Source organism: Giraffa tippelskirchi, chromosome 4, assembly GCF_054371585.1.
Source record: "Giraffa tippelskirchi isolate mGirTip1 chromosome 4, T2T-mGirTip1v1.2.pri, whole genome shotgun sequence".
Lineage (NCBI taxonomy): Eukaryota > Metazoa > Chordata > Mammalia > Artiodactyla > Giraffidae > Giraffa > Giraffa tippelskirchi.
This window is the reverse complement of record NC_137278.1, coordinates 114,761,694-114,786,508: the sequence shown is the minus strand read 5'-3', so window position 1 is coordinate 114,786,508 and position 24,815 is coordinate 114,761,694. Positions and strand designations below refer to the sequence as shown.

General features: G+C 40.5%; 2 protein-coding genes and 1 long non-coding RNA gene across 15 annotated transcripts in view; 1 reads left to right on the top strand and 2 right to left on the bottom strand.

The window, feature by feature from the left end:
• Nucleotides 1-12,964, bottom strand: part of TMTC2 (transmembrane O-mannosyltransferase targeting cadherins 2) — a 416,895-nt gene extending 403,931 nt beyond the window's left edge. For all 7 annotated transcript variants that reach the window (XR_014083335.1, XR_014083337.1, XR_014083332.1 and 4 more), the window contains exon 1: nt 12,153-12,964. Coding sequence is in view for 2 of the 7 variants with exons in the window: in XM_081594871.1 (XP_081450997.1) it covers nt 12,153-12,235 (83 nt within the window). In the remaining 5 variants the exon portion in view is untranslated. The remainder of the gene's footprint in view (nt 1-12,152) is intronic.
• Nucleotides 12,965-13,085: 121 nt separating this feature from the next.
• On the top strand, nt 13,086-15,233 carry LOC145546834 (uncharacterized). Its single transcript, XR_014083328.1, has 3 exons — nt 13,086-13,155; nt 13,774-14,485; nt 14,715-15,233. It is a non-coding gene; the product is annotated as an uncharacterized LOC145546834 (long non-coding RNA).
• Nucleotides 14,311-24,815, bottom strand: part of METTL25 (methyltransferase like 25) — a 316,231-nt gene continuing 305,726 nt past the window's right edge. For 4 of the 7 annotated variants that reach the window (XR_014083325.1, XR_014083322.1, XR_014083321.1 and 1 more), the window contains one exon: nt 14,316-15,609. The gene's annotated coding sequence lies outside the window, so the exon portion shown is untranslated. Of the gene's footprint in view, nt 15,610-24,815 lie in introns of all 7 variants that reach the window. The other 3 variants (XR_014083323.1, XR_014083327.1, XR_014083324.1) reach the window with 3 other exon arrangements.

Here is a 24,815-nt window from a genome sequence, read left to right as displayed (position 1 = left end):
GTTATACATTTAACTGAATATATACCACAAACATTTTACTGGCAAAATCTGTGTGTATACATATATGCTTATATGTGTGTATAATGGTTAAATTTCAAAATCATTTGTCCAAACCTATAACCCAAGGTGAAAACTGAATTTTAAAATTAGTAATTACTTAATATAGCTCACTGAACCCTCTCAGTAACACTAATTCTATCTGAAATACCAAGTGAAAAATTATCAGAAATAAGTTTAAATTTTGAATATTGGCTTTAAAGAAAAACCCCTAAATATTCTACAATATTTTTAGATGTTATTAAATAATTATCTTAAAGTATCAGCTATAGAGATAAAGAATATTTTCTTGATTAAGAGAAATACTTGTTAAGATCCTAGCACTGTACTTTATAAAACTTACTAAATTCTCCCAACAACACTATAAAGTAGGTATTACTATCCTCATTCTATAGAACAGAGGCTAGAAAAATTATAGTAACACAATCAAAATTACATAATTAGCAAGTAATAGTTCTGGGATTAGATCCCTAGGCTATCTGATTTCAAAATTCTTGTGGTCTCTCTTAATTTCTGCCACTCTGTTGCTTGGAAAGTTCTAAAAGAAAAAAAAAAATTGTAAATAGTTACAAAATTGTATCACCAGGCTGATATTAGATGTCACCCTCCAATACATGTGCTAAGCATACATACTGGAAATTCTCAATACAACACTGATTAACACAAACACTTCAATGCAGGTAAAACTTCAGCTTATCTGACATATATCTTTCCTAATCACTGGGCTGCCAGTACTGCTCTGAATCTGAACATACTCCCAAAAGAAAAAGGTTTTATTGAAGAGAGAGACCATGAGTACCCAGCAACAATACGCCCTTCGAAGTAGAACCAGAATACCAAAGATTATTCACACCCGATGCACTATAATTGGTCCTTTTCCTTGCAGAAGGAAAAAAGTACTAAGATTGGACAGAATATCTATCCAAAATAACCACAGAGACCAGCAACATAGGGAAAGCAACAGAAAAGGAATCGTTGCTATTCAGTCACAAAGCTGTGTCTGACTCTTTGCGACCCCATAGACTACACCACGCAAGGCTTCCCCGTCCTTCACCATCTCCCAGAGTTTGCTCAAACTCATGTCCGTTGTATCGAAGATGCCATCCAACCATCTCATCCTCTGTCGCCACCTTCTCCTCCCGCCCTCAATCTTTCCCAGCATCAGAGTCTTTTCCAATGAGTTGGCTCTTCACATCAGGTGGCCAAACTATTGGAGAAAAGGTATAGATGAGAACAAAACCTGCTTCCATGGTGAGACCAGGGACAAGTGATCAAAGGCTGAACAGAGATTAGAAGCAGAGATGGGGTGTGGCAGGGTGGGGGATCAGAAGCTGGGACAGCAGTTCAACCACTGACTCCAAATGAGAAAGTGAGCAAGGACATGGTGGAGAACACAGCTCTGTCTTAAGGTGAGAAGACAGTGAGATGCCAGTGACTCGGGGACAACCAAGTCATTCATCCTCTGGTCCAACACCCTCTACCTCTAACTGTATCTTCCTGCATCTCTTTAAATACACAGAAAACATTCATCAGACTATTTCATTTGATCTTCACTCTGTGGTTGGCAGTTGTTATCATTATTTGCACTTCCTGACCAATTAGAAGAGCGAGTTTTAGAGGCTTAGCACCTCAAGTACTAGTTAATAAAGTGTTAATTCCGAGACTAAAATGCTACTCTCTTATGTCGGCCTACTGTTCTTTCAGTACTGTAGACAGAGTACAGTATTTCAAAAAGAAAGAAAGAATTGTAACTTATTTTAGAATAAATTCTTTAAAACGATTTCTACTAAGTAGGCATGTAAGCCTTCAGATATATAAGGAGTTCACCTCTTCAGAAAAACCCCAAAGGTTAAGGTATAGTGTACCAGGTTAAAAAAAAAATCTTAGAGGCCCAAGCATTTCCAACATATTTCAAAAGGTAGATATACCTTTATCCAGTAGTATCACCCAGTGCCTGAATATCATTAATAAATGTTTGTCTTTCCTACTTTCAGCTGCCTAAATGTCTGTATTTTGCTGCCTGCCTGACATAAAGAGTCTTCATGCAATGTAAGCCAAGTTTGCTTACAAGGGATTACTCAATGAAAGTACAACTCATCAAGGCACTGACTACAGTCTCGTTTAGGCATCAGTTTCTGGACAGCATCACCGATGCAATGAACATGAACTTGGGCAAGCTCCGGGAGATGGTGAGGGACAGGGAGGCCTGGCGTGCTGCAGTCCATGGGGTCGCAAAGAGCCAGACACGACCGGGCGACCGAACAACAACAACAAATCTGTTCAAGTGATAAGCCTAAGGCAACTGCCTATTAGTTTGTCAAAATCAGAACCCAACATCTGTCTCCACAGTAATGTTACAAAGAAGATGATATTTTAATCCAAGATAGTGACAGATATTTCAATAGAGATCATCTAGATTTTAGCAGGCTCTCTACGTTTTCAAAATATATACAATATCTCAAACACTTATAATCAATTTAAAGATGTCATGATTAAGCAAATATGAAAACAAAGAGATTAAATAAAAAGGCAAAACTCATATGCTTTTGAGATATAAAAGATTATGCTAAATCTTTTTTAATCCAGGAATTTAGGCAGTCTTTTCCAAATGTCTGTAAAACACACAGAGCTAACGTGTACATTACATGAATCAGCAGCACTGATCACACCTAAGAATGACAGAAATGCAGACTCTCAGACCAGAGCCAGGCAGAATCTGCATTTTAACAAGCCTAGGTGATATGCAGGTAGACTGAAGTTTGGAAAGCAATGATCTAGAAATATATACATATACACATACATAGATGGAAAGAGATCCAACAAGAAGCCCAGCTTGAAAATGTGCTTTTAGGAGAGGTACAAAGACCTTCACCTGGTTCAAAGAAACAGAATTTAAAAAGCATTTTAGAAGAATTTTTAAAAGATAATCATCCATATCAAAGGATGAAGGTGGGGTGTGGAGGGGGAGGTAGTCATGAGAGAGGACTGGGTCTAAGCCCCCTTGCCTGCCACAGCATCCTCAATATCGTATCAGGTCTGAACTTAAAAGTAGCTACACAGACGTAAAGAACAGATACACTGGGGGAGGAGGAAGGAAGGGTGAATTGGGAGATTGGGATTGACATATATACACGTCACCATGTGTAAAACAGATAGCTAGTGGGAGGCTGCTGTATAGCTTAGGGAGCTCAGCTCAGTGCTCTGTGATGACCTAGAGGGGTGGGATGGGAGCAAGAAGGTCCACAAGGGAGGGGATATATGGATACATATAGCTGATTCACTTCATTGTACAGCAGAAACTAACAACATATTGTAATGCAACTATATCCCAATTGTTTTTTTAAAAAGTAGGTACTAAATAGTCTCTCATAGAAATAGTTTACTTTATGTTGATGACATATAAGAGTCATCAGTAACAGTGAAGTTTCATTTTCTGTTCAACATAGAATACTATTAGCAAAAAATACTATTGTTTTTAAAAGAAAAATGCAAAGACTTTTAAAAACATAGAGGTGGAGAAAGCAACCTAAAAGACAACATTTCAACGGGATATTTTAAATAGAAGATACCTATGGCAAACTACAGTTGGTAATTTCAGGCTGGACACTAGTGTCTTTATAACAGATTTCTTCTCAAATCTCAAATTCATTTTCTTTGGTTAAGTCAGTACGTATCCCTATAAGAGTGGGTTCAAGTGTAAAACCTTATTTCTTTAATATAAATTCAGTGATACAACAGCACCATTTTTTTCCTTTCAATAGAATAACAAGAATAACCTTCCTATTTAAATGAGGTTTACCAAATGAATTCAGGTATACCAGTTTTTCACATCAGCTATAAGTAATTACCTCCCTCTAAAGCACCTATTTCTGCAAATAAAAATGTCTTTTTGCCTGATTAAACTTCTTCATCATCGGAGAACTTTTCCTCTGCAAATTTGTAGTTGGGAAATTTGTCATTAGAAGCTTGCTTTGTCAAAATGAGCTCTTTTCAATTGTTTTGGGAAAGCAGTCCTGCAGTTAATTACTTGGAGGAGGAGAGAAACATCCTATTCTAAAAGAAGTACACTTGACAAAACATTTGGACCCAAGTATTCTACCTTAAGACATCTTTTACAATCCAAGGCAGGAGGCTCAGAATTTATAACACCTTTAAAAACCTGAAGATAGGAGGGCTAAGGTGGACAAAAGATAGTGTAGAAAACAATGAGAAAGGTCCCCAAGGGGAACAACACAACCGTCACCTTTACCCCCCTCTCCCAAATGGCACTATAATGACAAGTGTCCTCTCCAAACTGCGAAAAGCAGTCAAGCCTAAGACGCAATCTCTACAGTCACCACCCAGGGCACCCCCTGTGGAGGCCACAATTTGCAGGAATGTCACTTCAACATGCACTGATACTGTAAGGAGTCAGACTACTGAACTTTTTAATCCAAAAGATATCCCAAACAGAAAAGAAAGTATGGTAGACATGAGACAAGCCGGAAATTAACAAACACAAGGTGTTTACTTATCCCCAAGTGTTTTCACTTATCTGCCTCGCTCAGAGACTACTTTTATGATCTTGGATTTATAATAGATGCTGAATAACAATATGCATTATAATAATATCCTGAATATAGGCATATAACCCAGCTGAGAAAGCAAAGCAAAAACAAAAAACAAGGCTATGGCCTGCATCTTTTCAGTCCCTTTATAGAATACTTATAAGCAACTGGAAAAAAGAACACAAAATTCCACAGGACCCAGCTGTAAAAATTCACTAGCCTTATTCATCTTTCTTTAAAAAAAAAAAAAAAAACAACACAGCATTTCGTAAAAAGCAAACTTGTGAACTGCATTTAAAATGAATACTCCAAGAATTCCAAATATGCAGGGTTCTATGGGCTGCCATTTTTCCCACTGGATTTTTAAACAATGTTGAATCATGACTGTTTGAAATACTTCGGTGCCATCATTTAACACCGTTCAAAATGTCAAGAGCCATATTTTGCCCCAGTGGCCACTTTTCAGCAAATAACACATCTTTTGAAGTCAAAATACTCCTAAATGATGCCAAGTGAGAATTTCTAGGCTAGAACAGTCGAATTTTTCTACTTTTAAAGAAATCAATAATCCTTGGAATGACAAGTAGGAAAATAGCATTTTCATCATCAAAAATTGTGAATTTTTCGGTTTCAAATGTCAGTAAATTTCTTTACCCCACGGCAATATTTTTACACATCGTTTCCTAGTTAAACCATAATCATAAGCTTATAGTGAACATTTTTTTTTAAACTTGATGCTCCTGAGGAATAATCACACATGTATCATAATAAATTCTGCAGAAGTAAAGGGCAATCATCAAAGACAAAGGGAAAGAAATAATTTATTTTCCTCAACACCTACCACACAGCTGCTATTCCAAGGGCACTGATGTGTGTTACATTTGACAAATGTGTAATTTATCCAGTTTTCTTGACTAGAACTACATGCTGAGCCATGCTTCAGACCCTGCCTCACTCTGATATCACAAAATGCCCTGGAAAAGAAATCAAAAAACAAAAGCTTAAACCAAATAATCAAAAGCAAATAGCATCTCCTCTGCCATGTTCTAAGGTACTTTTAAAACAAATACATTAGCACTGCCCTCAAGCAATGGGGTAAGTGTATATAGCCTTGGAACAAGTAAATGTATATATAATTTCACTTATTTCCACAACAAAATGGAATCTAAAGGTGGAGTTAGAATTTTCAGTTCTAATCTCTTTTCCAAATTAATCCTTTAGACATGAGCAAGTTCAAAATCTCTCTCCATCTCATCTTTAAAATAATCATTTCTAGTTACTCAAATTAACTGTATTTGATGAAATGCCCTTAAGTAAGATAAATACTTTTAAAACATGACAAAAACTTTTAATATAGAATCTGGAAAATAAATCATTTCAGTGTTCCTACTTTCTTCAAATTGCTCCGGAGTAGATGGGCTTACTCAATTGTTTCCCACTTAACTATAAAGAAGAAAGGTCATGGATGAACCCAAAATGGTAATTCCAAAAAATTTCTAAAAGAGTTTAAACAAACAACTATACCTTTTATTCTAAGAAACCTTGAGAACCAGAGAAACTGACAAATATAACTGAAAAATTAAACTGTCAGAGAGGAGGAGATCAACAGAAATTTGATAGCACTGCATCTTGTTAGAATTAACTGCCTAGAAAATGCAGCCCAACTAATATCTGAGGCAAAAGTCTTCAATCCCTGTGACTAGTCAAGGCAAATCCAGGTAATTCGAAGAGTTCAGCCAATGCAGACCTTCAAGGAAAACAACCGACATGGACAACAGGAAGGAGCCACGTGGCAAAAGCATTCGAAAACTTCCAAGGTACAAATAAGGTGCCAATGAGCATTGGATCAAGAATAAATCCAGTTCAAACCATCTACCATGGATCCTCAGCAGATGCTCTGGGAAAGAAGCCAAGAGAAGCCCAGCAAAAGTTTCACACTGTGAGTATCCATCAAAATAAATATGAGCCAATGCAACCGAAACTCTGCTAAAGGACAAGCTATCAGCATTTTTTTATGTCTATCATCAGACTCCCAGATTCAAACACTATACAGCACCTGGTAAAGTACAGGCAGGAAAGGACAGGCGGGTAGGGACGCTTACTGATACGGGAGAATAGCCACTGTTTGTTTTATGCACCATATACATGGGAAGCCCACTCTAGTGGTGCTTATAATCAGTGAATTAATGAATGTAGCCCTTTATTACTCAAAAACACATACAAATCAAATCTTTAAACAAACCATCAAGCGTTGTGCATAACCACACCTGTAATGATTCAAAATATTATGCCTTTTTCATTGCATGAAAAGTAGACAAATGTAGCTCCTGGTGATGGGCTTCTCTATTCTTTTTCAGCTATGCTCTTAATAAAGACAGCTATTCATAGAGGGAAGGTCATTACATTCAGCAACCCAATAGTCCTTTCCATCAAGGCTGCCACACTTGTCAATTTTGTGAAGCTCTTCAAGGAAGGACTCAAAGTTCACATAAGATTTAGCTTCCAAGAGAGAATCAAAAACTTAAAAGAGATGAATATTAGTGTGTTAAAAGCATGTTGGGTGAGAATAATGAAGTTATAAGAAAGTAGGTTTGTCAGCCACAGATTTATCAGAGCACCTTAAGGGTAAACTTTGTCCTTTCCTAGTATTTTGAAGGTGCCGGGTTTAGACAAGACATACCCTTTACCTCTGATAAAGAGCTGCACCATCAAGAGCATTTTAAATAGGTGCTTTTAGCATGCTGAACAGCAACAAAGAGATTAGGAAGACAAACTGCTCTTAACTCATGCTGGAATCCAAAAGGCTGAAGCTTTTTCAGAATTATAGCAGCAGGGAATTCAGTGTTACTACAGGGGTACATTAGCTCTGAAAAACTAAGTGCAGATGACAAGATGATGTAAACTAATAATATGCAATAATACAGGCAGCTCCCCCCCACCCCACCAACATAGTACATTTATATATGAAAAAAACTAAGAGACAGATGGCTGGCAAGAAATTTCCCTATGGCATTTGTGCATGTCCGTTCAGTGCTTGTATTTGGGTCACTTGCTAGGATAAACCCCATGTGACAAGCTCAACAGAGGTAAGGCAAAGCAATCCATACTGACTTCACTTAATTTTAATTTACTGTTAAGAGATGTACTTGTTCAAACAGCAAAATGACTTTCTCCACATAGATTTGATTAAACAGTCAAAACTTAGCTAGAAAATAAAACGTCCTATAAAATATTTTATAAACTGTAAATTGTATCCACTGGCCTTTTTTTTTTTTCAGTACATTTTCAACTGGGAAAGAAATAAGAATGAAATAACACTCTTGTACACACTGGCTTCTTCCAGTAAAGACCTGAAGAGACAACCTTAGATACAAAGCAAACTTCTCTCTTATTTATTTTGATTTTATAGTAATTCTTTCCAAACATTCATTTACTAAATACCAGACACATCTTCAATGGCTGAACATACTACAACTTTAAGATAACAAACCCAGGTTGGTCCAAGGCAAATTTATTAGAGAGAACTTTTTACAGAGAAGTTAGAGGAACAGGTCATTTCACAAGAAATTCTTATACCAGGTCAAAAGCCCAAACTGATAATAACATTAAAAGATCAAGTAGAAAATACAGTTAAATATCTTTAGGAAAAAAAAATATAAAAATAATCTTGTGTGTATACTTTAAATCCTCTGTTTCTTCATTTAAATACTGTTAATCCAACACTTTATGACATTCAGAAAAAAAAAATGAGTATTTTTAAAGTGAGATTTACATTTACACCTACATGAATAACTAAACTAGGAATGTGTTATTGCTAATTTGGGGTGGTTTTGATTTCAAGAGTAGAAATTCCTGTTGTGGAGTTGCTTCACCAAGTTTTACACAATTACTGCACACCAGTAACTAAGAAACCCAAAGATAACGTTAATGATCATGCTTGAGTTTAACAACTGCAGAATGAACAATAAGGAAATTTTTTTCAAAGCAGCCACAAGCCCATTTCCTACTTTCAGAAACTCAAAATTGTCTTTTTAAACTAATGTGTTATTTTACTCACATTAGAATAAAAAGATGAATTTGCGGCATTAACTTCTTATTTACTTGTTATCTACTATAAAAAGCATAACATCAATTAGAAGATATGTGCAAAATGAAATGAGTGTAGGAAACAGCAGTTATAGTTTACTTTTGTTGCTTTGAAGTAAACTGACTCCTCTGTTGGTGTTATCTCTATGCAAAACATAACAGGACTTTTAAAGAGGATGAAGGGAAAGTGATGCAATGTTATCCTCAACAAATATGTCAGACAGCAGAGAATTTGGGATCAGCAAGTTTTTCCCCACTAGCCTAACATTAAATTTCTCCAGAAAATGAAACGGTCCTTCAAGAAATCACATGCAGCATGACTTAAAATTCAGCAATGACTGTATATTTATAATTCCAATTTTACTCTAACCACAAATTAAGATTCAATACAGTTATTACTAGATTGAAGGCAAAGGGAGAGAGGGAAGAAGCTGAAACCGTATATGCTTTTTCATCAGATATGGTGAATTCCACTCTTCTACTGTTTGTTTCATCACATCAGGGCCATATTCTTAACTTTAGCACAGAAACACTTGTAAAATATTAAATTTTACCATAGGGAAATTGATTTGGCTAAAAGAAGGTTTCAGATTACCACTTAATTTCAACCAAGCTACATCAAACACTGAACGTAATTACATATATAGTTTATAAAGTAAACTTGATCACTATATTTAAAAGAAATGATAACTTGGAGAAGTACCACAGCAATAACGTTTAAGCTAAAGCAATAGAAAGCCCTCCTACAGCAAATGCCAGATTCGTCAGCTAAAATGCAGAGTCTTGATTTCACTAAGCAAGTCGAGCATAAAAGTCATCTCTCTCCTTGAGCTGCTCTTTCACTCCCAGTACTGCTCTCTCCTTAGAAACCATATTTCACTAAAGTTCTTGGGAGGGGTAGGAAAGCAGGGAAGCAGCAGAAACCACAGATGTAGTTTAAACAAGTTTCACACCTGAGTCCTTGTAGTCTGAAATGGAGTGGTGGAAATAAACACATTACCATCCTCCTACAATTTCCACTTGCCACTCCCAGCTTTTTTCCCCTTCTCACACCAGTGAGTTAGAGCAGTGGTCAGAAAGTCTACGTCGAAAGTCACAATCTACAGTTCACCTTGGCACTGAATTACCCGAAAATGCTATGCGACACCGAGTAAGTTCCATGCTCCTATGAATATGTACTTCATAATTTCTAGGATTCATAAAAACCAAGTAATACTGGTAAGACTTCATACTCTGAAGAATATGTAATCACACATGCAGTTCTGCTACTAGGAAAACTAGAGTCAAATACACTTTTCAAATTGTAGCTAACTATAATTTCTATTTACAGGCCTTCAACATCATATTGGTATATATTGTCTATATACCATATATTGGGCATGTATCAACTAGATGATATGGGCAAATTATCACTTCAAATTCATCTATGCAGCTAGGTATGTCAGGAATTTTGACACTCCATTCAATCTATAGCAGGTAAAGAACTTACAACAATTGCCAACTATCAAAGCACAACTAATTTATCATCATACTTACACTCTGCCCAAGTTACAACACTAACACTTCTTTTTTTTTTTTTTAATGCTAACACTTCTGACTGATGATTCAAGAACACAAAATAAACTTTAAGTCTACAGAGAAAAGTACATTCAAATGCAGTTTAGTTCCAGCCTTAATCTTTATTGGATAGATTCTTCTGACAAGTACTTTTTAAAGAACAGGAGAGCAATAAAGAGCAGCCATGCCAGTGGTGCTTGATTTATCAGTGTTATACAATAGTTACAGTATTATAGTAAGTTACTTTTTTATATAAGCGCTTAATTATTGGCTTAAATACTTACTCTTCAAACTGTCCCCAACAGTACCAGTAACAGCCCAGATTCTCCCCTGAGCTCACTTTACTGAAAAGTCACCCAACTCTGGAAAGCAAGAGTTTTTTTCTGCCAGTACTCTAGAAATAGCAGGTGCACAGTAACACAAAATTGGAGGGAACAGAAGCAGCTCATATCACTCTTACACACAGACCATTTATTTCTCAGAGCCTGCAGCATAATTGCTAAAGAGTGTATGTACATTGCTTAAAAGTGAAGGAAAAGTTTATGTCTAACAGTGGCTTTCTATTAACTAGTATCTGATAGACACTTACATAAAAGGCACTGAGAAGGGTCTGCTGGATGGTCTTGCATCTATTACCAGGGGATTTCATAACACACGTGGGTGTGAACCAAGATTTGGTGATTTAAGGCATACAACCATGAACACGCTTTTAAGCGGGAGAGGGGGCACAATAGAGGATATAGAATCTGACTAATCACCATGGAGAGAAGATTCTGCCTTCAACTTCCCTATCAACCACTGCTTAAGTTCACTCACTGCCTCGCCCTGACCCTGGGGATCCATTCACTTTCCATAGCCCAGAGAGGCTGCTGAAAAGCTGTCAAAGTAAATCTGTGCTCACTTTTTGGATGGTTTAATTTCAATGGAGCATGAAACACCCCAGGACGGTTAATAAGTTTAGCCAGGCGTGCTGTTCTCTCTAATATATTTTAATTATGCATCTGTTTTAATTGTAATCAGATTAAGTCACCGGAAAGGCACAAATTGGAATTTCCCCTAATGGAGCTTTTCATCAGTTTCTAAACACTAACAACGTTTAAAAAAATAGGTAGAGACACGAGCACAACTGTGACATTTCCCAGAAATCGATGCAGTTTCTTTGACAACACAGTTCAGGTCTCATTAGCCACCCAAACTAACCCAAATGCAGAAGACAACTTCAGTCTCTAGGGGCGTCTTCTTCCCCCAATTAGCACAAAAGAATCGCTAACGTCTAAAGTAAAACTCCCAAAAAGAAATGAAGGCCCAGGCTTTTATAAAGTAATACTCCATCGATTTGTGAGGGAGGCGGGGGAGCAGCACTGGCCCTGGCGCAAAGTAATGTACATCACGCGTCAAAAGGGAAAGTTGAAACAGTGCAATCTTCCCACTATTTTGGCAACTGTCAAATGTGCGTTTTAACCTCGGGAAATAAAAGTGTCCCATCAATAAAAGGAAACGTCACAGGGAAGATCTATTAGAGGGCAGGGAGCAGCTTCCTTCCAGCCCAGACGTAAAATCGCTCAATGTGCTTTTGTTGCACCAAGGAATACCTAAGAATTGTTTTTAATGCGTTCACTAAACAGTTTCCCAAATTGCTGTGACTTCCGCTAAGAAACTTAAGCGTCTGCCAACAGTCTAGAAGCAAGGGAGAGGAACCTGCTGCAAAGAACCCAAACTCCCTCAGCCCGCCCTGTGCGCCCGCGTCCCGAATGTTTGCTTTAGATTCTGATGTTTACGCGTATCCTAAGCCTTCAGGTGCAGGAACAGTCCCTCCAAGATGCACTTCCAGCCTTAAAGCGGGAAGCTTCAAAGCCACCGAGGAGTCTCCAGGTAGCCCGTCACCCCTTTCTCTCACCCCCTTACCTGTCATCATAGCAGAAATCCGCACTCAGGGTGTTGAGATACAAGGCGAGCCCCAGAGCGCTGCTCACCAACTCTGCAATCATCTCTCCACCGCCTTCCCTCCGGCTCGGCTCCCAGCGCGAGGGCAGCAGCGGCAACAAAAAACAGAAGCATCAATCCCCACCTTCCGCCGCTTTCTCCTCCCAGCTTCACTTTTCCCTCGCTTCCCCACCCTTCCTTCCTCCCTCGGGTCCTTCCAATCCACCGCTCTTCTCCTCCTCCTTCTCCTTCTCGCCCGTCTCCGCAGCTCCTGCGTCCTCCCCGGGTGCGGGCTCACACCGCGCTCCCCATGCCCTGCGCCGGCGAGCGGCTAGCGGCGTTCGGGCTCCGCGTCCCCCAGCGGATGCACAGGCTGGTCCTTTGCGCGGCTCGTAGCCGCCACCCTAACCCATGGCAGTGCGGGGCGCCCTAGGTGCGGAGTGGGACTCGGAGAAGGTGGAAGAGTGCGAGGTGGGGGCAGAGGGACCGGACCGAGCCGGGCTCTGGGACCAGCTGGCGGAAGAGAGAGAGAGAAGGGCGGCTGGGAGGGACGAGGCAAACCGCCTCCCCTCGCCGCCTCCCGGGCGCACGGCTCCTGTGCCGCTCGGGCAGACTCCGGCCGCCACAGCGGCTGCAGCTCATTCACTCTTTATTAGCTCCCCTCCCGGCCCTAGCCCCGTCTCCAGTGAAGTGAGAAGCGGTGGCTGGAGCCTCCACAAGCTCCCGCGTGGGGTTCTCGGCGCTGCCCCCCGCGCCTGCGTGGCCAGCCCTCCATCCCCGGATCGCCCAGCCCCTTTCCCCACCCAGATCCGCCCCTAAGGTTCCGCCCACGTTACCCCCTAGGCTGGAGGCTCCTCCCACTATCTCCCCGGGCGGGAGGCTCCTCCTTCCCACCGCGCGCCCTCCCCCAGTTTCGTTCACCTTCGATTTCACTCTGGGAAGCCGCGGGGACCCAGGGGCGACGGCTGGAAAACAGCCCAAAGAGGTAGGTGGAGTGCGCCCTGGGCGCGGGAGCTGAAGAAGAAATGAGACCGGGAGGACGCAGTCGTTCGCTCCGCTGCTGCCTGGCGGCGCCTGGCACCAGCTGGATCTCAGCCCCGGCGCTGCGTGTGCCAAGCGATGCCAGGCGTAAGGCCGGTCAGCTGGAGAGACTTCTGGGGACCGGGAGAGGAAGAACAGGTTTGGCTAGTACTGCAGACTTGGTCGCCACGCACGCGACGCGTCAGACACCCTCACTGTGCATGAGCCGAAATGGGGTGGGTAGTGGGGGTTGGCGAGTTTGAGGGGGCATCTTAGGAGGGAGAGATTTCAGCTCCGAGCCGACTCTTGTCCCTAATGTCAATGGAGAGATGGGGGGGGGGGGCGGGGGGGGGCGGTGAAATATTCCCGCAGTTAGCTTAAAAAGAAAGGACCCCAACAGAGGACAAAAAGATTAGCACGCACACAGGCGTACCCGCAGCTGCGGAGGCTTTGCGTGGTTTCAAGGGAACTGTCAGGAGGTCTGGAAGAACAGAGAAGAGACGTCTTAACAACCCAGTACAGCGCTATCCTTAAACCTAGAAAGACTGGAAGCTAATGCCCTTTCCTTTCCGCCCGGATGCAGGACTGGATGGAAGGCATCCAACATGATGAAATATTGTGTAGAAGAATGGTCTGTGTAGAACGAGCTCTGGGTACTAAAGTTGCAAGACCGAAGAGGACCGTGGGCTGCCTGCCACACCTTTTCTCGACTTGGCCTTTCCGGCTGGACGAGCGGCTCCCTTGGACCACGAAGTACACTGCTGCAGCGCCCCCTGCTGCTTAGCAGCCGCAAAGCATAGAAAACTGACCCGTAGAGGCCGACTTCCCCTCTCCCCCGCCCCCCCAAAACCTAACCAGCACCTAACCGGCAAGTTCTCCAAAACGGCGTCGAGAAATTGATCAACCCCCCACCCCCATCCCTAGGATGTCTGGCAGTGGCCTGAAAATCAAGTACCGTGGTTTGGGTGTCTGCAAAACAAAGCTCCGTCTTCTGATTTCACAAGGACATCGATGTAGACATAGATGAAACCATGAATATTCATTATATTGTGCCATACACGATGGGCCCATTTTTGTGCCCTGGGAAAAACACACCTAAATGCATATAAGAGGGAATTGTCTCTTTACCTTTGTTTGTTTTTTTTTTTTTCTTTTTAACCTTATAACCTCTGCCCACTGTCAAAAAGTTTGGCCAATCAAAGGTCCTCTGTGTCTCTCCACTGCACTTACCTGTTGATACTGGATCCTAGGACACTGGAAGAAGATCAAGCTTGTCTAGAATCAGATGCCTGAGTGTGAGTCCCTATTCTAGTGCTGCCCATCTGGGTGACCTTTAGCCAGTCACTGAACCTCTTTGTTCCTCAGTTTTCTCACCTATAAAACAGTGATGATAATAATACCTATCTCTGGGCACATAATTATGAAGATGAAAGTAGTCAACATGTGTAAAGCACTTATAACCTAAATGCAATAGAAGTGGTAACTATTATTCATCATTATTATTATTATTATTACTCTCTCCAGGGTACCCTGGTGGCTCAGATGGTAAAGAATCTGCCTTCAGTGCAGAAGACCTGGGTTCCATCCCTGGGTCGGGAAGATTCCCTGGAGAACAGAATGGCTACTCACCCCAGTATTCTTGCCTGGAGAATTCCATGGGCTAGAGGAGCCTGGCAGGCTACAGCTCATAGACTTGCAAAGAGTTGGACACCACTGAGTGACTAACACTTTCATTTTCATTCTCTCCAACTTCCACGTATCCTTTAGGCCGTCAATTACAACCTATATGTTTACCTCCAAAACACATCTCATCACATCCACACTGCTGCAGTCCTCACCCAAGCTACCCATGTTCCTATCATGGACTAAGGCAGAAGCTTTCCAAGTGGTCTCCTTGCTTCTACTGCAATTTCCACCCCTCCTCAGTTATAATTCAGATATTAAAGGATTCTTTTGAAACCCTATGAACTCCCTGCTTAGGGGGAAAAAAAAATGTTCGGTGACTTCTTGTTATACATAGAATAAAACCCAAATCCTTACCACGACCAGCCAAGCCTCCATCTGGCCCCGTGACTCTCCCCGTCTCACTGTGCTCCGGTGCCCCAGCCACACAGACATCCCGTTCCTCTGGAAGTTACACTTTTCTTTCTCCCATTCTTACACGGAATGCCTTCTACCCAGACCTTCTCCAGTTCCTTCTCAGCATTCAAGTCTTGGTTCGAATGTCATCGCCTAGAAAGGCTTTTCCAGCCCATACTTCAGGAAGTAGCCTCTCCGCCAGCGATCCCTATCCCATCTGGCTGCATTAATTTCTTCATCGTAGGTGTCAGTATCAGAATCACCACCAGAAGAGCAGCTCCAAGAGGCCAGGGACCTTATCAGTTTTGTTTCCCATGTGATGCCCAGCACCTATAAATACCTGCACAGTTAAAAGGAAAAAAAAAAATGTCCATAAATAAACAAGTAAATATGTTCAACAGAAACCATAACAACTGAAAGTACACAAACTTTAATCTTGAGAGAATAGGGGAAACTGATTTGTTCTGGATCCTAGAGATAGTGAAAAAGTAACAAAGAAGAGAGGGAGGAAGTAGGTTAAAACTTCTTAAGAATGCATCTACTCTGCAGGAAAGTGGGAGAGGTAGGAAGTCACAGACAGCTCTGTTCAATAATTAAGCGGACTCAGAGGAATGAAAGTATAAGAGGTTTGGGTTCAGCCTGCTAAAATCTTGTAAGCATTTCCCAGAGCTGTCTCCATTTTCAAGACTCCAACAGTTTTAAAGGAATATATTCTATACTCCTCCCTCGCCCCCTCATTTTCTCCTCTCCCCATCTCCAGCTCCTCTGAATTAGAAGCACAGGACACTGTGAGACGTGCCACAAAGTGGCACATCTTGCCATCCCTGATGAATGAAAGGCTGGAAATCCAGCTGTGTGTGAGAAATCCAGTTGCTTTTAACAAATTTTCCTTCTATAATTTAACATGGGTCTCAGTATTCTTCCAGTGCATTAAGCCTTGGTCTCTTTCACCACTTTCCAAGGGCTCAGAAGCAGCCAATGCCTGTATTTTCAACCTTCCTTAAACAACTTTGGGGAGAAATCAGATTAAAGATGTAAAGATGTCATCACTGTCCTTGGAGATCATTTCAAACCTGAGGACATTCCTTTTTAATTTATTAAGGTGTACTTAGCCATTATGAGATTGCTGCCTGAGTTCTGAAATATATATATATATATATATATATATATATATATATATTCTATTGAAAGTTACTATTGCTGTTCACAGATGAAGGAAATTAAGCTGGCTGCCTTGAGTTTTCTACCTTAGATACAAGACTGGCCAAAAAAGTGCTAAGCCCTTATTTTCCCCAAGTAGTTTCCACACATCTGCTACCTCACCACTTCCTCAATGAATTATTTTTTATAGCTGCCCCGACCTACCCTGCATTTGTTCTGCATTCCCAGCCCTTTGTTGTATAATTCATACCTCTGCAGTGCCAGTTCCTTGGGGTAAAGCTTTCCTTATTTGCCTAAGACATTTTTAGTTTATTGTGCAATACCATCTTCCCTTTGGGTGTTGCATAAATATTAACTAAAAATCCACATCTGGTCTTGGTCGTCATTTCTATTTGTCCTAATACAACTTTTCTTTGAACAGTTCATTTGGAAAGTGTGCCAAGGGTGAAACGTGGCACATAAATTCTCCTGCTGCCTAGGATGCCTTTTAAAGCACCCGCAGATTTGGTTATTTATGAACAGAAGATTTGCACCTCTTCCTTGCTCTCTCAATTCTAAAATTGTACCAGGCCAAAGTAATTACAATCTCCCATATGTTTTGTGAAATGGTATCCAAGAATCTCCTGCTAAAATCTTAACAGACTGACTAGGAAGCAGAAAGGCACTAGCCCAGTAGGTGAAACTGCCTGTTAAGGGAGGTCAGAACAGAGCTCTCTGCTGAGGGACTCCTAAGCTCTGGGCTTCACTCAGGAAATAACCCTGCAGGAGAAAAACAGCAGAGCGTGGATGAAATGTGGGTCAGGGAGCCGAAAGAGGCACCCGGGCTGTTTGGCAGCTAATGACAGTCAGTGCATTGGCTACACATGTTACCTTTCCACCTTTCCCAGCATACCTTAAAATGCTACCCTATAGATACTACAAATGTAACCACGCTTTATCCCCAAACTTGCCATCTATTAGGAATGTAATTAGGAAGAGGCAGCCATGGACAGATATCCTGTTCCCCTCTGTCACAAACCCAGGGCGGTTAACAACCAGCTGCTGCTAAAAGAATGATCACTTTAAGAATCTCCCAGTCTCCCAGCTTCCATTTCAGAGATGTGGAGGTGGAGGAGGAGGAGGAGTGTAGAAATAACATGCTAATAACCAGATATGGATAACTGCAGAGATGTTGAGGCTAATGATAGAATTCAGAAACTCAATCAAGAAAACCAAGAACGGCCTCCTTCATAGTATCTCTCTGAAAGCATTTACATGCACTGGTATAAACAGTAATCAAAAATATTCTAACAGCTTGAAAATAGCACAGAGTTTTGGGTAACAGAGTTTCGATAAGACTCAGATTCTATATAATAAAAGAAAAAAAGAAGAAAGATTAGTTTTGATGTGGACCTTAGGTAAATTAACCAGTTATTCATGAATATTGCCTTGATGCTTAGCCCAACATGGATGGACTCTTTAGAGCCAGCACATCCAGTAGAACTTTCTACAAAGGTGGTTTAATATCTATGCTCCTCAGTGTGGTTCAGTTCAGTTCAGTTCAGTCACTCAGTCATGTCTGACTCTTTGCAACCCCATGAACCGCAGCACGCCTGGCCTCCCTGTCCATCACCAACTCCCAGAGTTTACTCAAACTCATGTCCATTTAGTCAGTAATTCTATCCAACCATCTCATCCTCTGTTGTCCCCTTCTCCTCCCACCTTCAATCTTTCCCAGCATCAGGGTCTTTTCCAATGAGTCAGCTCTTTGCATCAGGTGGCCAAAGTATTGGAGTTTCAGCTTCAACATCAGTCCTTCCAATGAACACCCAGGACTGATCTCCTTTAGGATGGACTGGTTGGATCTCCTTGCAGTCCAAGGGACTCTCAAGAGTCTTCTCCAACACCATAGTTCAAAAGCATCAATTCTTCAACGCTCAGCTTTCTTTATAGTCCAACTATCATCAGCTATGTGTGGCTACTGAGCATATAAAGTATGGCTACTGTTACTAAGGCATTAAACTTTAAGTTTTATTTAATTTTAATTAATTGAAATGTACACAGCAACATTGTCTAGTGGCTACTACGCTGGACAACACAATGATTTCACTTAAAAGCTAGTTGCCTACTCCTCCCAGTGGTCAAAGCTTTATTTAGCCCGGCTCCTCTTGCTCTAATATCTTCTACAGCCATGTGTGACCCGTTTTTATGAAACAGCTACCAGCCCTGAACACTTTTTAGGTATTAGGCATTTTGTGGAACACAATCTATGTTATGATCTCATTTAATCCTCTCAAGAGCCCTGGGAGATAGGTACCTTTACCACCATATTTTACAGATAAGGAAATGAAGGTTGAGAAATTGTCTATAGTCTGACAGCCTCTATGTGATGAATCTGACATTTGAAATATATGTCTTTTAACTCCAAAATCTACATGTTAACTCAGTGTAGTCTCCCATTCAAAAGGCCATATCTTCATTAGGATATATTTCAGAAAAGAGAATTCCTGGCTACAGCCAAGGTGTTTTGATTAAATTCATATTCTTCCTCCTCTACCATCCCTCAGAAGATTCAGGATAAAATACTGTGGAAGTCTTTCTTTGTCTATCATTTTTGCTTGATTTTTCCCAAATCTGATATAGACACCTGCAAAGACCACACTCTAACATGTGATAGAAACACCCCCATAAAACATACACGCATACCATACATTTTTAAGAATAAATGTATTCAAGCATGCATAGACTTTTTCCTATCATAATCCACAGAAATAGTAGATATAATTAAGATAAGCCTAACCCAAAATTCAACACAACAATGAAAGTATTAATGAAAATCAAAATTTGCAAAACAAACTAAAATATTTATACAAGTGACTTAATATTATTAATGTATTATATTAATATATAATTACCATATAACATGTTATGTTATATTAATATAATTAATTTCATTAATATTGTATTATTTTATAATATTATATACCATATATGCTAATGCTAAGTTGCTTCAGTCGTGTCCGACTCTGTGCGACTCCATGGACAGCAGCAGCCCACCAGGCTCTTCTGTCCACGGGGTTCTCCAGGCAAGAATACTGGAGTGGGTTGCCATTTCCTTCTCCAAATATACCATACATAATTAATGTTATATAATAATATTAATATTAAGTCACTGTATAAATGCTTTAGTTGATTTTCCAAATGTTAAACACACTTTATTATGTTAAAGACACCTTATTATGTTAAAGACACCACTATATATTTGCACGTCATAAAGCATGTTTAATCCACTTATTATTCCTATTAAAATGATTAGATTCCTATTAAATAAATGACAAAAATCAATTCATTTAAAATTTTTGCAATAAATTTAATTAACTTGCCTCTTTGAATGAATAAATCTTAAAATTTATAACTGATTTAATAATTACGAGTGAATTATACATTTATGTCCTTACATATAGTCTTCCACTATCCTGTATTTTTCTTTCCAATACTCTTTATTCTTTCATCTTTTTGTCTTGTTCTTTTCATTATGTTCTTTCATTTTTGCATGTTTTGCTCCAACAAAAGGATTTAAATCTCAATGCACAAAACAAAAAAGATCTTAACCCTCACATGTGTGAAGATCTTGTCCCGCGATATATAAACTAATCAGAAAAGAGGTTGTCTGCAATGGTAGACGTGAAGCTAAGGCATTTATTTTCTTGGCAGTCAGTTCCAGAGAGTCAGTCCTTGGACTGAAATCGACAAATGATGTCAACATTAAATTCATCAGTTCCAAACTGAACACTAATGGGAACCTGGATCAGGAGCCTCTCATTCCTCTGTACCTCCTCCCTGAACTTAATCACATGCCAGTGCTGGGCTGGAAGGTTGTGATCCGTTACCATTGATAATTTTGGCCAAGTGTCTCCCCTGATTTGTACTGCAAAGTGACACAGGCAACTACTGAGCTGCTTCCTGTGAGGAGAGATGGGTTTTCATTTTCTAGAATTTTACATAAATGGAAATAACACTATGCACTTTTTCAGAGGTGAGAGCTGCCTTCTTTCACTGAGCATAATTATTTTGAAATTCTCCCATGTTTTGTGCATATTAATAGTTCATTTCTTTTCATCTCTTTCTCTGAGTAATATTCTATTTGTATGGCTATATTACCATGTGTTTTTCCGTTGATCTGTTGATGAACAGAATTTGAATTGTTTCCAGTTTACAAACAAAGCTGCAATCAACACTTATGAGAAGGCTCTATTTGAACATAAACTTTCATATCTCTTGGTTAAATACCTAGGAGTGGGAAGGCTGAGTCATTTGGTAGTGTTTAATATTTTAAGAAACTGCCAGACTTATTCCAAGATAGTTATAACATTTAACATTCCCATAAGCAGCTTATGAGAGTTCCAGTTATTCCACATCCTTGCCACACTTGAGGATCAGTCTTAATTTTAGACATCTAACTAAGTGTATAGTAGTATCTCGTTATAATTTTAATTTCCATTTCCCTAATACTAATGATGTTGAACATGTTTTCATATGCTTATTTTCAACCCATACATCTTTGGTGCTATATCTGTTCAAGTCATTTCCCCCTCTTCCCCTCATTTCCCTTCTCCCCTTCCTCCTCTTCCACCCTCTCTTATTTTCCTTCTTATACATAGTTGTTAGCTGCTTGAGCAACTCCAGTTTATTAGCTCACAGTTTTGTAGTCCTAAGTCCAGCATGGCCCAACTGTATTATCAGTTCAAGAACTCATATGATGGGAATTTAGGGGTCTAGATGCTTCCCTGATGGCTCAACGGTAAAGAATTCTCTTGCCAATGCAAAAGATGGAGATTCAATCCCTGGGTCAGAAAGATCCCCTGGAAAAGGAAATGGGCAACCCACTCCAGTAATCTTGCCTGGAAAATCCCACGGACAGAGCGGCCTGGCGGGCTACAGTCCATGTGGTCACAAAGAATCGGACACCACTCAGCAACTAAACAACAACAACCAAGGGGTTTAGCGAGCTGGGCTCTCATCTGGAGGCTCTAGAGAAGAATTCAACTTCCAAACTTATTCAGTTGTTGGCAGAATTCAGTTCTTTGCAGTTGTAGAAATGGGGTTTCCATTTCTTTGCCTCTTAAGTTTTGTTTTGTTTTTTGCTATACCACGTGGCATGTGGCATCTTAGTTCCCCAACCAGGGATCAAATCTGTGCACCCTGCAGTGGAAGTGTGGAGACCTAGCCACTGGACAACCAGGAAATTCCCTGCAAGTCTATGCCCCGACCAGTAATGCTGAAGAAGCTGAAGTTGAACCGTTCTATGAAGACCTACAAGACCTTTTAGAACTAACACCCAAAAAGATGTCCTTTTCATTATAGGGGACTGGAAGGCAAAAGTAGGAAGTCAAGTGAAACCTTGAGTAAATGGAAAATTTGGCCTTGGAGTACAGAATGAAGCAGGGCAAAGGCTAATAGAGTTTTGCCAAGAGAATGCACTGGTCATAGCAAACACCCTCTTCCAACAACACAAGAGAAGACTCTACACATGGACATCACCAGATGGTCAAAACCGAAATCAGATTGATTATATTCTTTGCAGCCAAAGATGGAGAAGCTCTATACAGTCAGCAAAAACAAGACCGGGAGCAGACTGTGGCTCAGATCATGAACTCCTTATTGCCAAATTCAGACTTAAATTGAAGAAAGTAGGGAAAACCACTAGACCATTCAGGTATGACCTAAATCAAATCCCTTATCATTATACAGTGGAAGTGACAAATAGATTTAAAGAACTAGATCTGATAGACAGAGTGCCTGATGAACTATGGACAGAGGTTTGTGAAATTGTACAGGAGACAGGGATCAAGACCATCCCCATGGAAAAGAAATGCAAAAAAGCAAAATGGCTGTCTGAGGAGGCCTTACAAATAGCTGGGAAAAGAAGAGAAGCAAAAAGCAAAGGAGAAAAGGAAAGATATTCCCATCTGAATGCAGAGTTCCAAAGAATAGCAAGGAGAGATAAGAAAGCCTTCCTCAGTGATCAATGCAAAGAAATAGAGGAAAAAAACAGAATGGGAAAGACTAGAGATCTCTTCAAGAAAATTAGAGATACTAAGGGAACATTTCATGCAAAGATGGGCTCGATAAAGGACAGAAATAGTATGGACCTAACAGAAGCAGAAGATATTAAGAAGAGGTGGGAAGAATACACAGAAGAACTGTACAAAAAAGATCTTCACGACCCAGATAATCACAGTGGTGTGATCACTCATCTAGAGCCAGACATCCTGGAACGTGAAGTCAAGTGGGCCTTAGAAAGCATCACTACAAACAAAGCTAGTGGAGGTGATGGAATTCCAGTTGAGCTATTTCAAATCCTGAAAGATGATGCTGTGAAAGTACTGCACTCAATATGCCAGCAAATATGGAAAACTCAGCAGTGGCCACAGGACTGGAAAAGGTCAGTTTTCATTTCAATCCCAAAGAAAGGCCATGCCAAAGAATGCTCAAACTACCGCACAATTGCACTCATCTCACACGCTAGTAAAGTAATGCTCAAAATTCTCCAAGCCAGGCTTCAGCAATACGTGAACTGTGAACTTCCAGATGTTCAAGCTGGTTTTAGATAAGGCAGAGGAACTAGAGATCAAATTGCCAACGTCCGCTGAATCATCGAAAAAGCAAGAGAGTTCCAGAAAAACATCTATTTCTGCTTTATTGACTATGCCAAAGCCTTTGACTGTGTGGATCACAATAAACTGCGGAAAATTCTGAAAGAGACGGGAATACCCGACCACCTGACCTGTCTCTTGAGAAACCTGTATGCAGGTCAGAAAGCAACAGTTAGAGGTGGACATGGAACAACAGACTGGTTCCAAATAGGAAAAGGAGTACGTCAAGGCAGTATATTGTCACCCTGCTTATTTAACTTCTATGCAGAGTACATCATGAGAAACGCTAGGCTGGAAGAAGCATGAGCTGGAATCAAGATTGCCAGAAGAAATATCAGTATCCTCAGATATGAGGATGACACCACCCTTAAGGCAGAAAGTGAAGAAGAACTAAAGAGCCTCCTGATGAAAGTGAAAGAGGAGAGTGAAAAAGTTTGCTTAAAGCTCAACATTCAGAAAACTAAGATCATGGCATCTGGTCCCATCACTTCATGGGAAATAGATGGGGAAACAATGGAAACAGTGACAGACTTTATTTTGGGGAGCTCTAAAATCACTGCAGATGGTGATGGCAGCCATGAAATTAAAAGAAGCTTACTGCTTGGAAGGAAAGTTATGACCAACATAGATAGCATGTTTAAAAGCAGAGACATTACTTTGCAAACAAAAGTCCATCTAGTCAAGGCTATGGTTTTTCCAGTGGTCATGTATGGATGTCAGAGTTGGACGGTGAAGAAAGCTGAGCGCCAAAGAATTGATGCTTTTGAACTGTGGTGTTGGAGAAGACTCTTGAGAGTCCCTTGGACTGCAAGGAGATCCAACCAGTTCATCCTAAAGGAGATCAGTCCTGGGTGTTCATTGGAAGGACTGATGTTGAAGCTGAAACTCCAATACTTTGGCCACCTCACACGAAGAGCTGACTCATTGCAAAAGACCCCAATGCTGGGAAGGACTGGGGGCAGGAGAAGAAGGGAACATCAGAGGATGAGATGGACATGGGTTTGGGTGAACTCCAGGAGTTGGTGATGGACAGGGAAGCCTGGCATTCTGCGATTCATGGGGTCGAAAAGAGTCAGACACACCTGAGGGACTGAACTGAACTGAACTGAACTAGCTTTTAAAGGCTGTCCCCTTCCTTCTCACAAGGACCCCTTTGTTTGCAAACCAGTAGCTGTGTTGAAGGCTTACCTGGTGGCTCAGCAGCAAAGAATCTTCCAGCAATGCAGGAACCCTGGGTTCAATCCCTGGCTCTGGAAGTTCCTCTGGAGAAGGAATTGGCAACCCACTCCAGTATTCTTGCCTGGGAAAGCCCATGGACAGAGAAGCCAGGTGGGCTACAACAACAGACATTTTGGGTTTTGGTTTTTGGGTGTTTTTTTTTTTTTTTTTTTGCCCTTTAAAACAATTGCATTGCTGTTTTATTGTTGGATTTTGAGAATTCTTTATTCAAAACAAAAGTCCTGTGTAAGATAAGTAATTTGCAAACATTTCTCTCAGCTTGTGGCTTGTCAATGTCTTTCAAAGAGCAGAAATTCTTAATTCTGATTAATTCGAATTCATCTTTTTTGGTTTTTAAATCTCATTTTTGGTGTTTGACCCAAGAAATGTTTGTCTATTTTAAGGTCACAAAGATTTTCTCCAGTTTTTCTCTGTAAGTATTATAGTTCAGGGTTTTAGAATTGGGTCAATGATTCATTTTGACTTAATTTTTATATATGGGATGAGATATGACTCAAAGTTTGCTTTTGTT